The 15222-nt window shown below is 42.5% G+C and overlaps 1 protein-coding gene across 2 annotated transcripts; it reads right to left on the bottom strand.

Moving 5' to 3' along the window:
• Nucleotides 1-1386: 1386 nt before the first annotated feature.
• tmem184ba (transmembrane protein 184ba) lies at nucleotides 1387-14366 on the bottom strand. 2 transcript variants are annotated; one of them, XM_061810862.1, is made up of 9 exons: nucleotides 14047-14366; nucleotides 13903-13953; nucleotides 10877-11110; nucleotides 8963-9128; nucleotides 6288-6378; nucleotides 5877-6044; nucleotides 3978-4147; nucleotides 3702-3896; nucleotides 1388-2013 (listed from the first exon to the last, which is right to left on the bottom strand). In XM_061810862.1, exons 3-9 carry the CDS (start codon nucleotides 11108-11110, stop codon nucleotides 1784-1786), a joined length of 1254 nt encoding a protein of 417 aa, XP_061666846.1. In that variant the 5' UTR covers nucleotides 13903-13953; nucleotides 14047-14366; the 3' UTR covers nucleotides 1388-1783. The 2 variants fall into 2 exon arrangements, with proteins under 2 accessions (XP_061666847.1, XP_061666846.1); XM_061810863.1 differs by lacking the exons at nucleotides 13903-13953; nucleotides 14047-14366 and adding an exon at nucleotides 11839-11933 and having other exon boundaries at nucleotides 1387-2013.
• Nucleotides 14367-15222: the final 856 nt, after the last annotated feature.

Consider the following 15222-nt stretch of genomic DNA (forward strand, 5'->3'; position numbering starts at 1 on the left):
ATAAGAACTAGTAGGAGAGTCTGCTCCTAGACTAGAGTCAAAGTGCCCTGAAGAAAGGACTTGACACCATACCACCAGGTCAGGAGGTGCTACACCGTTTAACAACCCCTCTCTCCTTGCATTACATTCAATGAATATCTGTGATTTGTTTGCAAGTTGTTGCAAGTGTAAAATTTTACAACCAAGTAAATTTGGGCCTATTTCTGAAAATGTCCGTGAGCGAGCAGTTTTGCACATCCTCCCCACTGTTACAAAACAATCATATAAGGACTATAATACTATATTTCATTTAAGAAAAAAAATATCTGGCAATACAACAGGAATATTTGACACTGTAAGATATGATGATGGAATTTAAATTAGAAGTTACATTAGCCAGTGGGGACTTTGGCAAAGTATGCCGAGCTCCCCAATGAGTTACTGCACGATGCGCTGTGATAATGAAAAACTATGAAGAAACAATAGTAACAATGTGGAAAGTTACCCACCGAAAATTGTTTATAAAGACCTTTATACACACTTAATTTTGCCCAAATTGCTAACGCTAGGTAGTATTACAGTGCTAACGTTAGCAAGCTACACTAAGTGACTTGTGTTGGGGTTGACTAACCTTTTGTTAAAGTCAAAATAATACAATTCTACAGTACCAACGGGTGGTGATGCTTACTGTTAAGTGTTGAGTGTTTTTATGTTTAGCTCAAGAAAGTCACACATATTTGAAACAAGCCAAAAACAGCCTTACGACAGAGCTTACTGTGCAGACATTTTTTTTTCATACTTACATGTACAGATGAACCCAATGTTGTCCCAAAGGAGATCCTTTCTTCATAAATACAATTACTGATTTCAAAGACAGCAATTATTAATTGAGTTACATATTTTCTTATTCACCAAAAATTTCACCCATTCAATTTTTGCACTCAAGCCGAAGGTTAAAGATTACCCATCGTGCCTTGCAACGGCCGCCATCTTGTGTGTCAGAGTTCAGCGAACAGAGGTGATAGGTGAAGCGTGGAGTTTTTTTCTATCGTTAATTTATCCGATTGGTCTAAGAGTTATGACGTCGTTGAAAAGGGAATCCTGGGACTGTTGTGGCGTCATCTGAAACCTATCCATTATCGTAATGCGTTAGCGCCATCTTGGGGCCATGGAATTATGTTGGAGTTGAGATTTTTAATAAGTAGCAATTTTACATATTCTTGTAGCATCTATAGGTAATTCTAAACATTTTTGAAGCTTGTTCATTTTCAGCACCAATCACCAAAGGCTCATGAAAATGTTTCCGTCAAAATACAGCCTGCCTTCTAAATAAATGTGTATGCTCCAAGTAAATATACATTGATTTCCAGGAGGCATAGGAGTCCAAAATTTTGTACTTTGTCAATTTATTGCAAAGTGATACTATATTCTCAAAGTCATTTTCAGGGTTTCATGAAATATAGCAAATGCCCAAAAAGCCAAACATCACAATATTTTCGGAATAAAATACAGGCAAAACACAGTTCGGCTATGAAAAGCAAACCTTGGAGTAGAAATTCAAAACAAGACATCCTTAAACAAAATTAAAGTTATTTACTAAGCAGGTGTTTTTTTTTTTTTTTTTTTTTCAAAATACCGAACTATCTTAGTGTTCAGGTGAAATGTGCTTTTTTTTTTTTAATACATACTTGCATTCATGCTCTCATGAAATAAAAGAACACTAATTCTCACATTCTCACTCGCACACACACGTGCACGCTTAAGGATCGACCCACTTCTTCGAGAGGATAGAGTACATTTGTGTCTAGCAATCATCGTCTGAGCTCAGCAGAAGGGTTTTTTCGGTGTCTCCGTAGTTTTGGACGCTGTTGAAGGAGCGCAACACGGGCACCGGGACGCCCTGCTCCAGCGTCGACTGCTGGGTGTACTGCTGGTAGGCCGGGGAGAAATTGTGAATAGCATCCTGGACCATGTCGCCCGGGTTCATGGTCTCCTTCAGGCTGCTGGAGATGCTCTGCATCGGGGCACAGCGCCCTGCGGGAGATGAAACATAATGCAGTGTTTTTTCATGGAACGTAAGGAAAGATAAACTAAGATCAACGAGAGAGGAAAATAAGAGGGAATGTGGCATCAATGTCCAAACAGCAAGACTTCTCAGGAATTAAGTGCAACAACTAGAGCAGGTGAAAAATCGGAGTAGAGAGAAGATATAAAATACAAGTCTCAAATTGAACGACCTCCAACTTACAGTTGTCGATTCACACCCCCACAACTGGTGATTGGCCTGCGTACACATACCAACTTGCTGCAGCTGAAAAACTGTGCCCCCTGGTGTTCTTATTAGGAAACATAATTTAGAAGACACTTGATATTCAATGGTTTTGGCAAGAATCGCCCCAGTCATTGACTCCACTCATACATTTCTGTGATAGTCAACATGCATCGGTTTTTAACTACACTAATAGATTCAAAGACTACTGTAAAACACAATATTTGTATATCCAGTATGCAATTGGCTGTTTGGCAGGGTGTAACCCACCTCTTGTTGAGATAGGTGCCAGCAAACCCGCAACCCTAGTGAGGATAAGCAGTACAGAACATGGATTGATGGATAGACAGTACGGTATACATGTTATTGGTACAGCTTGACGGGAAGAGCTCCCGTTGTACATCCATCCAACCATCCATTTTCTTTGCCACTTATCCTCACAAGGGTTGCGGGGACTGCTGCAGCCTATCCCAACTGTCAACGGGCAGGAGGCGGGGTTCACCCTGAACTGCTTGCCAGCCAATCACAGGACAGGGCACATGAAGACAGAAAACAGTCGCACTCACAATCACACCGAGGGACAATTTAGAGTGTCCAATTAATGTTGGATATTTTTGAAATGTGGGAGGAAACCGGAGTGTCCGGAGGAAACCCACGCAGGCACGGGGAGAACAGGGACGGGTCCGGGATCAAACCTGGGACCTCAGAACTGTAGGGCTAACGCTTTACCAGCTGAGTCATCGTGCCGCCAACAATGTAACAAAAAATACTAATACCACCGTGCCGCCTCATGTTGTACATGATACGCCAAATTCTTGTTGTGAAAGTCCTTGTGTATTTCAACAACAGTGATGCCCTGAGGTGGCATCATTGGATTACATTTTTCACACCAAACAATGTTTCTAAAGTTAACACCAAAAAATGTTGCTAAAGTCACACAAAACTTTCAACCATGATGCACATCACAAAAGACGACAGTGTATCGCACAAGACCTTAGACCTCAGGTTAGTAGGCGTCGAGGGAGTTACTCCCACATATGTACCCCCTCCTGCCCAAGTATGGTGGGTCACCAATAAAAATAATAACGTGCTATTAAAATGGATGGGTTTTCAAGTAAAAAAAGTCAGATTAGTGAAGGAAGGAGGAGGATAGAATTTTGACAGTAACAGTTATTGGTCAGCAACAGGCATCAATGGACAACACACCCAGTAGAAAGTGTCAGTGTGTAACCTACCGAATTCTACATATGTAGGGAAGGGTCCTTTTCAAGATGCAGCAGAGAAGAAAAAGGGAAAATGAAGGATTGTGTAAGAACAGAAGAACAAGACTCTCTCTAGTTACAATGTAGGCAAAAAGGAGGGAAAAAGCCAGAAAGTCATAAAAGTAACAAAGATAACTCAATTTTAGAAGAGACTCTAAAGGAATGCTGACACGTTCCCGTTCTCGTCTCACCTTGTTCATTTATACTTTTGTTCATGTAGACCGTGTACGTGAAGGCCAGACGCAGAACCAGCGCCGCAAAAAACATTTCGATGCAAATGATAAAGTTCTGGTAACCAGCGGCGACAGTCCCCTCGCCGACGGACACGTCCACTGACTGAATCTGCGGGATGGCGCCGCACTTCTCCATAACGGCCAGTAACACACCTGTGCAGAAAATAAATGAGACTTCAACATCATGCGTCTGTCAAATGGCACATAAATTGGATTTGGTAATGGTCGCCGCACCCTGCCAGAAGGAGAGGAAGATGACCGACTTGACCATGAAGAACTTCAGTATAGGTCGGTAAGGGCTGAGTAGGTCCCGGGTGGCAAAGTAAAAGAGGAAGAGAGCGTACAGAGACAAGCTCACTGAGATGTTGTAGATGATGGTGATGTAGAGGTAACCGCTGGCAATGCTGAGCAAGAAGACAGGAAGAAAGTTTACAGAAAATGTACAGTGAATTGTTGCTTCAAAACAACTACTCGGATCTTTGGAATGTCTGCCCAATACAGCACGAGATGGCAAAATTGTTAATAACTCGCTCACTTTCTTCTTTTTTTCTCTTAGCCAACCGATTCCACAGTTGTAGTTTGTTGATCACAAAAAGAGAAATCCAAAAATAACTCAAAATAGTACAGTTTGACCTGAGAGGAAATAACTAAACTCTATGTCATTGTCCATTTACTGTATCTTCTCGATTATTATAATTTCACTTGGGCTACGGAACAAAACATTAAATTCTTGTTTATCATTGCGAAAACTCACAAGGACAACAGCTGACTTGTCTTCTCTGTAATTCACATTACCGCTCCACGGACACGTACAACTCAGCAGTTTTTCTTCACTTTTTTTTCCCCCCATGACATTATCAGCATGACAAGTAATATCATAACTTCCTCAAGTATGTGAACAGAAAACGAGAAATTCAATCCATCCATTCATCCATTTTCTGAGCTGCTTATCCTCACAAGGGTCGTGGGAGTGCCGGAGCCTATCCCAGCTGTCATCGGGCACGAGGTGGAGTACACCCTGAACTGGTTGCCAACCAATCACAGGGCACATCGAGACAGACAACAGTCGCACTCACAATCCCATTAAATCAAGTTTTTGGAATGTGGGAAGGAACCTCTCCTGAGAACTGTGAGGCTAGCAGTTGCTCCACTGTACCGCATGAATCTAATATAAAGACTTATTTAAAGCATAAGGCATATCAGTCTATGATGATTTCAGAAATGTTGATTTATCTGCAATAGTAATGAATACCCTCCACATCCAGATTGCAAATAAAAACTGCAAAAAGCCAGATGTAACTGCTTTCTACACTGTCAAGCTAAAATAAATTAGTGCATTTGATTCTCCTACCTTCAGCTTCGTTCATGTTACTGAGCTCATTCAAAAGATTTGGTTCGTTCGTGAATGTCACAACCCTCCTCTGTCTTTTGATCAAATTTGATCATCTTAAAATTCAACAAAGATCTAAATAGATTTAAAAAAAGTATACAATAAAAAAGTTCATTTGCAGTTCTAATCATACAGATTTTTTCATCTCTCCTGTGACATTATTTTTCTTTTCTACAGCATCCATTAAAACACAATATACAAATGAGGCATGACACCATCAATCATTTCAAATGACGACTTTCCTTGATGGCAACAGGGGTTGCAATCCTTGAAGCTTTTTACAAATATTGGCCAAATCTACTGATATGCTGCTACTTTAAAAAATTATTGTGAATATCATATAACTGTAATTCAGCACGATCAGGCACAGTTCTGAAGATCTGGATTCAAATCCCCTGTGTGGGATTTGAATCTTCTCACCGTGCCTGCGTAGGTTTTCTCTGGGCACTCCGGTTTCCACCCACATCCTAAAAACATGCATTCATTGAAGCCTCTAAATTGCCTGTACATGTGATTGTGAGTGCAACTGTTGTCTGTCTCTATGTGGCCTGTGATTGTCTGGCAACCAGTTCAGGGTGTACCCCGCCTCCTGCCTGATGACAGATGGGATAAGCTCCAGCACTCCCACGACCTTTGTGAGGATAAGTGGATCAAAAAACTGATGGATGTAATACTTAAACATATATCAAGTGTCCCTGTTTACGAAAGAAACATCCACACATTAAATGTCACCCTTCATTTACTTGAAGTCTCCATCTTTGTATTTGCCGTACGCCTGCAGGATGACAGTAATGGTGGCCATGAGCGGCTTGACCACGCAGAACTGCAACGTGGCCTGCTTGCAGAAGCGCAGGAAGCCGATGGAGTAGGCCTTTCCCCTCAGGCAGCAGGTGCCGAACAGGCAACTGGACCTGACAATGCATGACAAGTCATCAGAACACCTTCACAAACTCTTGTGGACAACGAAGAAGTGGGTAAGGCAAAACCTATGCAGTTATTTGGTATTCGGGACTGCAATTACAGGAATAACTTACAGGGTTGTTCTAAAAAAATTAACTTGAAGGGGGAAAAAAAGAATCTATTGGGGGGGAAAAAAGAACCTATTTTTCCAACAGCAAATAAATGTGAGTAAACAAAAGGGCAAAAAAACTTACTCGATGGGTTTCCCTCGGATCTCTGCCATGATGGCGCTCTCTCCTCCGAGATATTCATAACACAAACTCAGGAAGTTGTATATCACAAACGCTGGGGGCAAAAAGACATTTGTTATTATTTCTTAGTAGTAGAAGCAATAAAACAATTCAGCAATCCATCCATTTATGGGATGATTTTCTATATTGCATTTCCTTATTTCACAGGTGTGTTATTAACATGCACACATTTGGAGTCCTTATTAACCTTAATTTGGGAGAAACCCAAACATGCAACGAGTCCACCGTACTGCTCCGGTTGTTATACGGTAGAAGACTAAATTATATGAGTCAACTGTAAGGGAATATCTTGAGGCTATCCAGTCATGGTACCAAAGGACCAGAAAACTGCAAAGGAACTGGAAACAGAATATGGTTGTAACAACATTCCACTGGTCTAACAAAGAACACCGAGGTCAGACAGTCAATATTAGAGAAAGAAAATCCGTATATTTATTATTCACCAAGTAATGTTTTTTATTTTTCTGTTTTATAATTACAGCATATGTGCATGTCATGTGGAAGCTACTTGAAAAGTAGTCCCTAGTTTTTGTCAAGTCAAATGTGAAATACAGAATCGCTCTTGTCCCCAAATCAAAAGAACCCTGTTCAAGCTCCATAAGGTGGTGGCTTTTTTCTTCTTATTGGGCAATAAAGGCCGCAGTGAGGGAGTAGGGGGGGGGGGGGGGTTGTGAGTGTGTGTGTAAAGAACTGCCAGCTAGCCAGGACTGGGACACATTGAAAACAAGCGCAGCGTGTGCGGTTTGGATTTATTGAACCTCACCTTGGGTGAGTTTTGCAACTAAATGGTAATTGGAAAGCATTGCTACACTGAGAAAGCACATGCAGCAAGTGGTAGCGCTTTTGAATCTCTTACTGAAACATTGTAATTTTGAAATTAATACTTTTATGTTTCATGTTACAAATAAACTAAAACTATACTAAGAATGGCACTCAGAATTAGGTTCCCAACCCCTGCGTTAAGTAGAACTCTCTAAACTTCCCGAGTACGTATCCATCCCTCCCTGAGACACGTTCGTACACATACACACTTGGACAAATTTGTTGGTGACCAAATGTCTCCTGTGGGAAGTGGATTAAGTCTACTGTGCGCTTTCTCAGCATGTGGGAGATGACAAACAAAGCGGCTCATAGGCTCATAAACACCACTGTGCTAATCTCGTTTTTTCCCCTCCCCACTGGTATCTTCCTCCTTTGTGTGCTGTACAATTATGTCAGGCTGATGATTGTGTAATCGCTTCAATGGAAAAGTGTGAAAATGTGACTGACTGAGCCTGGGTGTGTGCCAGGTATCTGTGCATGTGTGTGTTTCATTGCACGGCAGAGCTCAGCTGCACTGTGGCCAGCCATTTGAGTTACATAATCTCTTTAGAGTTATAAAATTCTCACTCCATCAGCTTTTGACTCACACACAAATTTCACATCATCATTTGATGTCACTATATTAGTGTCTGGTGGCGACTATGACGACAACCACAGCTGATCTGCTTTTGTGTCGCTCTGGCTTAGATGTTTACCGTTTGTTCACATCTCCCCGCGGATCCTTTGTCAGCCTAGCCGGTTGCCGTGGTGATACAGTAGGCGTGCATACAATGAGAACTTTGCGGACAATTTGGGTCCAGGGGAAACTCATTATCTTGTCACACTCTGTCTGGTAACTGGGAACGATATCTGAGCGTTGTTGCCATGCAACAGGCCAGTCGTCATTATTCAGGAGAACACCAGGTCAGGGCTGAGTATCCTGGTATTTTGAATTGAATGACACAGACAAAAATATTAGACAAGGAGAAGAAATATGAGATAAATTCTTGTCATGACATTTGTCTGTTGACTTTGATAGGTTGGACTGGAGGAGCTGTCATTCAGTTAATCAGGAGTATTAACATTTACAGTTGCGACCACATTCGTCAGAATAAGTATTGTAAAAGACAGAGAAAGAGATGGACTTTTAGCAAAAACAAACACAGCTGTAGCGGTACCTTGACAAAAAACATTGAGCGATGCTGGTCGTCAACCAACTATTGTTTTCCTTTTCCTATAGAAATTAATGTAAGTCATATGTTCCCGGGTCATGGACAGTCTTAAATTATTCATTGCCGTGGATGTCTACAGACGCTAACTAGAATCCAACCCTTCAGGTCTATAGACAGCCAGACGTGGAAGAGGGTCTGGATCTTGCCAAAGTTGTCTGTGATTGTATTAATTTTAAAAGTTTTTTAATGGTGAAATCAGAGTGTCGACTCTTTTCGTAGGTCCGGTGCTGACATCTCCACAGACCACAATAATCTGTGGGTCTTGGTCAGGCAAAATGTTCTGGAAATGGCTGCGTTAACTGTCGTATAAGTTTAAATTAAAAGAAAAAGAATCCAAAGAAAAATGCAAAACATTAGCTGAACGAGTTTCCAAATCCTGTGGTTCAACAACACAAAATTCACTCCCAAACCCCCCCACCACCATGGACAGATTGTCCCTCTCCAGATTTGACAGTGTTATGCTTCAACTCAACTGGAAAAGTCACCCAAGCCGGGCTGGAACGGATTTTAATCTGCTGTCTCTCCATTAGTGCTTTCAGCGCGACTGCAAGCGCAACTTTGCATCGGGTCCGGGGAAGTTCTTACCCTCGTAGCAGTCCCTGATGGTGTCAAAGTACACGTAGTACTGGTCATTGGTGAAGAAGAGCAGACTGAGCCAAGAGTCAATGGCGTAGATGGGGACGATGAAGAGGATTCGCACAATGTGCCGTTGCTCCCGGGGTGAGCTATAGAAACGCAGATGCATGTAGATCTGCAGGATGAAAAAAAAAACATTGATGGAAGGAGTATTTTATTGTGCAAGGATGTCTTTTAGAGAGAATACAGGCAAAAAGATGATGAATACTGAATTGAAACTGATTTAGATTAATACACTTCACATTCATTACATGGATGCATGCATATGTGACAGCCTTTCTGGTACCCGAGAGATGAAGTTCACGTCTTTGTGCCTGTGTTTGCTCATGCTCTGTATCACATACACCTGCTGAGGGATGTTGCTGAGCAACCTATGTTCGCCGCTGGGCCCGCGCAAATTGTGTTTACCTTACACAGCACACGTGACAGTTCATGTGAGTGATATTTACTAAGCATCTGATATTAAAAACACTGGACAGTCTTTATAAGTGTGAGAACTGAGTTCAGACATTTGAATGTGTGATTCCATTAATCAATTAGAGATAAATAGGGATCTTAAGGTCATATTTAAAGCCCAAGTGTCATCCCTATAACCATTCTAAAATACATATTGAAATGAAAAATACATATAACATTATTTACTTCAATGTCTATTCGAAAAAATAAATATGAGTGGAGAGCGCGTCATCCATGCCCAAAGTTGAGAAAGTGTCATTCGACATCCAAGTGGTCGCCATATTGGCTGGATCTCCTGTCCGTGACGTCACCCCGGACATTCGCCATTGAAAACACGCCATGGCTGTACTATGGGAGACGAACACGCCCCTTCTGACACGGAAGCTTTTTCGAAAAAGAGAACGTCTCACAACCGAGTGAAGTGACCGGGGCAACATTACCCTATTGTTTCAAGCCATATTTAGATGATATGCGGGTCACAGCCAAACCACCTCCCTCCCCGATCCACCTCCGCGTGGCGGTGATAAAAACAAAGCCGCCCACGAGCAACGACGACGCCGGTGGCAATCCACAAGGGCTGCAGAGGCCGTCCTTCAGAGGCTGCTGCACGGAAGCCTTCCGATGTGCACATTGACAAATTTAGCAGCCCTGATTTACGGATTACACCCCCCCCCCAACAATTGTTTTTTTTTAGTAGCTGTATACACACCTACCAGTCATTTGAAACCTGGGAAGTGCTCGTCCTTTGTACCTGTGCAATCCATTTTTCACGACAAACCAAATCTTTTGGAAAAGTATGAATAGAGCATCCATCCTCCCGAGTGTTCGAGCAATTTCCATCAATACAACGAGCCGGCATTTTGGCTAACACAAAGGAACAACGAGCTACCTTCCAGCAGGTAAAACTAGTATAAACAGACGAGCCAGCCTGAGTGCGGTGCTGCTGTTAACGTCGCTTCCTGCTTCTTCTCAAAAACAAATCCCTCGAGGGTTTTCATGGTGGGAGTGACAAAAAGCCATGTACGTCAAAATCCTGTTTTGTGGTGAAAAAACAGATGGGTCCATACCGGCTGCCGTTTTTTTCATTAATAACATACTGAAAATCATGCATTTCATGACAGTGGACCTTTAAGGAACCATTCATTTACATGTGCCTATCCGGGGTTGGGTTGTGAGAGGAGAAGCTTCAGCATGGAAGTTTTTTTTTTTTTGGCTAATTGTGGGCCTATGAAGCCCTTGGGGCCTCTTTTGTGATTAAGGTATATATACGTGAACTTTACTTTTTCGGTCCAATTAATGTAAGTAAATTGGATCATTTCACGCACCACAATTGATGATCTGTCACTGCACATTAACAGTGGTTGGGAATCACCACTATAGAGTATGTCTTCCGGGCGCTTTATTTACCTGTTGACAGGTAAACAGTAGGGCGGACCAGACAAAAAAACCAGAGACAGCCTGGGCCGCGGGGGTCATGAGGAATATGGGCTGGTCTTCGCTCATCAAGGGGGGTTCGGGGAGCCAGGAAATGTTGGGCCCTCCTGGTGGCAGCGTCACTGGGGAGCCTGGCAGGGCATCCGAAGGGGAGTCCGCCCCAAGTCTCTCTGAGAGGGGCACATCTCTCCTCCACAACCTCAGCATCTGGAAACAACATTCAGGTACTTACAGTTGGACCAAATAAGGTAACATATTAGATAAAGAGCTTTTGTGTGAGTTCATCCATATTTAGATGTAAACTATTACTGAACTTGAGTGATTGTGGTGTGACGCATATCATCAAGTGTGAAAATGCCGTAATCATCAACCTGCTTTAAAGATTGCTGACTTATCGTTGTTTGTGTAATGTCTAGTCCATGAAAAAAACAAACGTAGGGCCCAAAGAGAAGTATTGGAAGTCAATGGGTGTTATGTGGACAAGAGTGAGTGAGTCACACAGGGACAATGGCACCTGTGTTCGATTATTCATTCATTCTTCCATTCCGCTTATCTTCACTAAGATTGCAGGGGCACTAGAGCCTATCCCAATTATCTTCGGGCGAAAGGCAGGGTACACCTTGAGATGGTTGCCAGCCAAATCAGAGGCCACAACTAAACAACCAACCATTCACACCTACGCACAATTTAGAATGTTCTATCAATGCATGTTTTGGGGATGTGGGTGGAAACTGGAGTTCCTCGAGAAAACCCACGCAGTCACGGGTCTCAGTACTGTAAATGCAAACTCCTCACAGCTGAGGGCAAGATTCGAACCCCCACCCTCAGAACTGTGAGGCAGATGTGCTAATCAGTCGTCCATCGCGCCTCCATGTTTGATTATGTTTGCGGGGGAAAAAAGGACGATCTTTTCCAGAAAACAGTTTGATTCCTACCTTATAATCCACTTCATTGACTCCAATTTGGTTTTCAAACAGCTGTTTTGGAAGTTAAGTGTCCGACTGCAGTAAGACAAAGCAGGCTCGAATATTGTTAAGCCTTTCATTTCTCATGACACCATAAAGCATGATATAGGTTGTCCGAGCATAATCTATGACATCACTGTTTCAAAAACTGGTATTTTCTTGTCTGATTCAACCCTTGAGAGGATAAGTAGCTTGGAGAATGGGCAGGATAACTTGACTGCAGATGACACGGTCCTTAAGGCAATTTAATGGTGTTTTTAATGAATTTATAATAATCTGTACAGTGAATCTTAACAGGATATAATTAATTAATTAATTAATTCAAGAGCCGATGCAATGTCCTGGCATCAATTTTCTCCAGTAGCAACCTAGATAAACAGTAGCTCACCTTTTGGGTGACTTGGTCGTTGACTCAAGGTTTGTTTGTTATAATGACACTGACAGATTTGGTCATGAGAGAAGAATTCTTTGGGAAGACAAAATCGAAAAACTAACATAAATGATTAACTCAACAAGTGTGTCTCGCTTTTCCCTTGATTATAAATTGAATGCTTGCATAAAACAAAAATGATGGTAAACAGGAGAAATTGAACACTGCAGACGCTGCACCAATCTGCCTGTCGATCACTCGTTTCATTCTTTCGCTCACTTGTGAACAAGACTCCAAGATACGTGAACTCCTCCACTTGGGGCAGGATCTCGTCCCCGACCTGGAGAGGGGCAAGACACCCTTCTCCAACTGAGGAACTTGGTCTCAAATTCAGAGGTGCTGATTTTTATTGCAACCGTTTCACAATCCGCTGCGAATCACTCCAGTAAGAATTGGCGATCCACATCATCTGCAAAAATCAGAGATCCAGTACTGAAGCCATCGAACTTGACCCCTACTCAATGCCTCGACTGTGCCTAGAGAATTTCTAGGCAACAAAGCTGTGAACAAAGTTGGTGACAAAGGACAGCCTCGGTCGAGTCCAACCCTCAACAGAAACAAATCTGACTTACTCCTGGCAATGTGGACCAAACATTGACACTAGGACAAGGGAATTTGGTACCCCATACTCCCGATGTACCCTCCACGAGACTTCCCGAGGGACACAGTCAAACCCCTTCTCCAAGTACACAGAACACATGTAGTTGCCCAAACTCCCACACACCCTCCAGGACTCTACTGAAAGTGTAGAAACCACACTACTCCTCCGGAATCTGAGATTTGACTTATCAATGGACCCTCATCTTTAGGACCCCTGAATAGACCTTACAAGAGAGGGTGAGAATTGTGATACCCCTGTAGTTGGAACACCCCTGGCCCCCTTATTAAACTGGTGAGCAACACCCCAGTCTGCCAATCATAATAAAAATCAGCTTTATTGTTCATTTAGCCATATCCGGTGTGTGTCACTTGAAATGTACATATCCTTTGATCCTTTGATGTGCTTACAGTTTGGTAAAACAACAACAACAACAAAAGTTCATTTTCTGACAGACTAATGTGGTAACAGACCACAAGTCACGCTGGGTAAGTAAAATACAGCACAAGACTGACATCTGGACAGCCACACGAGCCCAAGTAATTTAATTTGTCAGTTTAATGAAAGAAAATGTTCCTCTCACCCCTCGGTATGTAGGACTGAGGGGATTCTCCATGGTTTCTCCTGCTTGTGTGTGCACAGTGTGGTCATTTTTATTGGTTTGCAAGGGGATCAGCAGATCCACTCATAAAAGAGGTGAAGGCATCGGCAGTCAATCACTGGTGATTGAATGGCAGTGGACATCTGCGTGTTTCAATTAAAAAATAAAATAAGACACAGGCAGGAACAATAATCTATGAGCTCCATCAAGTCAGGAGTCCGCAACAGATGGAATGGGGCATCGTGGGTGGGGGCTTAGGGGGTATGTTAATCATTATAATGTAAAAAAAAAAAAGTGCGGGGGTGACAGATGATTCCTAAAGCCTAACTCAATAACAGGTTGAGTGACATGCTATCAAACGGGACTGTAAAGACAGAACAACACAGCACCATCACAAAGTCTCACCTTTGCAGAGTTGTTCCTCGCGACAACACCGCTGACGTCGAGCTTTCAACCCTGAAATTCAGAATCCACGTTTGATTATCCGCGACGTGCGATATTTGTGTGTAGACGTCCGCTTGGAAGCGAAGTTTTAAATGCGAGACTTACCACAAAAGAGCTCCAATGTCACGCGGGACAAACTGTCGACCAGAAATAGCCCGTAAACGGCCTTAACTCCAGCTCAGAGCCGCACCGTCGCCCACCCGAACATCCATGTTGAGCCCTGGCCGACCCGTTAACCTTCGCGATTTTCTCGCCTACTGTTTCGTCTTCATGTTAAATATCTTAAAGGTTGCCGTTTACAGGTGCTCGTCCCCACTTTTACACCAGCGAAAGTCCGTCAAGTGTTCCTGACTGCGCGACAGCCAACTTCTCTTTTGGCTGCAGCAGCCCTCCCTCTTCCCTCGTCCCAACATTTGGTTTTGGGTCGACTAGGGAATCAGACGAGCCCGCCCACTCTGAGGGATCGGGAACACGCAGCCAATCACGGCCAGGGTAATATCATAACACGGAAGTAGGCGCGATTGTTGCGTTGTCTTGCTCCATCGTGAGCTAACCCTCGGTTCAGAAGTGGATAAAGTACTCGGATACTAATGTCAAAATTATATTGTGGTAAAATTATAAGTACTGGTTCGACTCTTTGACTTAAGTTAACGTTTTTTTTAAGTATACACTCGGAAATGTATTTAATTTTTTAAAAAATGTTGTCAAATACCCAATAACCCAAAAGCTAGACCAAACAAATCTAAATTTCACACACAACAGAGAAGAGTGTTGTTTACAAATCTGGGAGATTTGAATTAATGTAAAAAAAAATAAGGTTCCAAAACTATGAAAAATGGAACCAAAACCTTCAACTGTCAATCACATACATTATGGAGGTATGTTATGAACGTTTTCCAACTACCTGTAATATCAAAATAGATGGATAGGGGGAGTGATACACGAATAAAATGAGCCCCTGTTTGTAACAATCAGATAAGGATTAGGGAAATGTTTGACCAAGACCTTGACTCTTTATTAGAAAAATCTTTTAATCTTTTTCTATTGTAATTATCATCATTATACATATAAAAATAATACATGGCACAGTGGAAAGCGTTGGCCTCACAGTTCTGAGGTCCTGGGTTCAATCCCGGCCCCGCCTGTGTGGAGTTTGCATGTTCTACCCGTGCCTCCGTGGGTTTTCTCCGAGCACTACGGTTTCCTCCCACATCCCAAAAACATGCAACATTAATTGGACACTCTAAATTGCACATAAGTGTGATTGTGAGTGCGGCTGTT

The sequence above is a fragment of the Syngnathoides biaculeatus genome, chromosome 22, assembly GCF_019802595.1.
Source record: "Syngnathoides biaculeatus isolate LvHL_M chromosome 22, ASM1980259v1, whole genome shotgun sequence".
Taxonomy (NCBI): domain Eukaryota; kingdom Metazoa; phylum Chordata; class Actinopteri; order Syngnathiformes; family Syngnathidae; genus Syngnathoides; species Syngnathoides biaculeatus.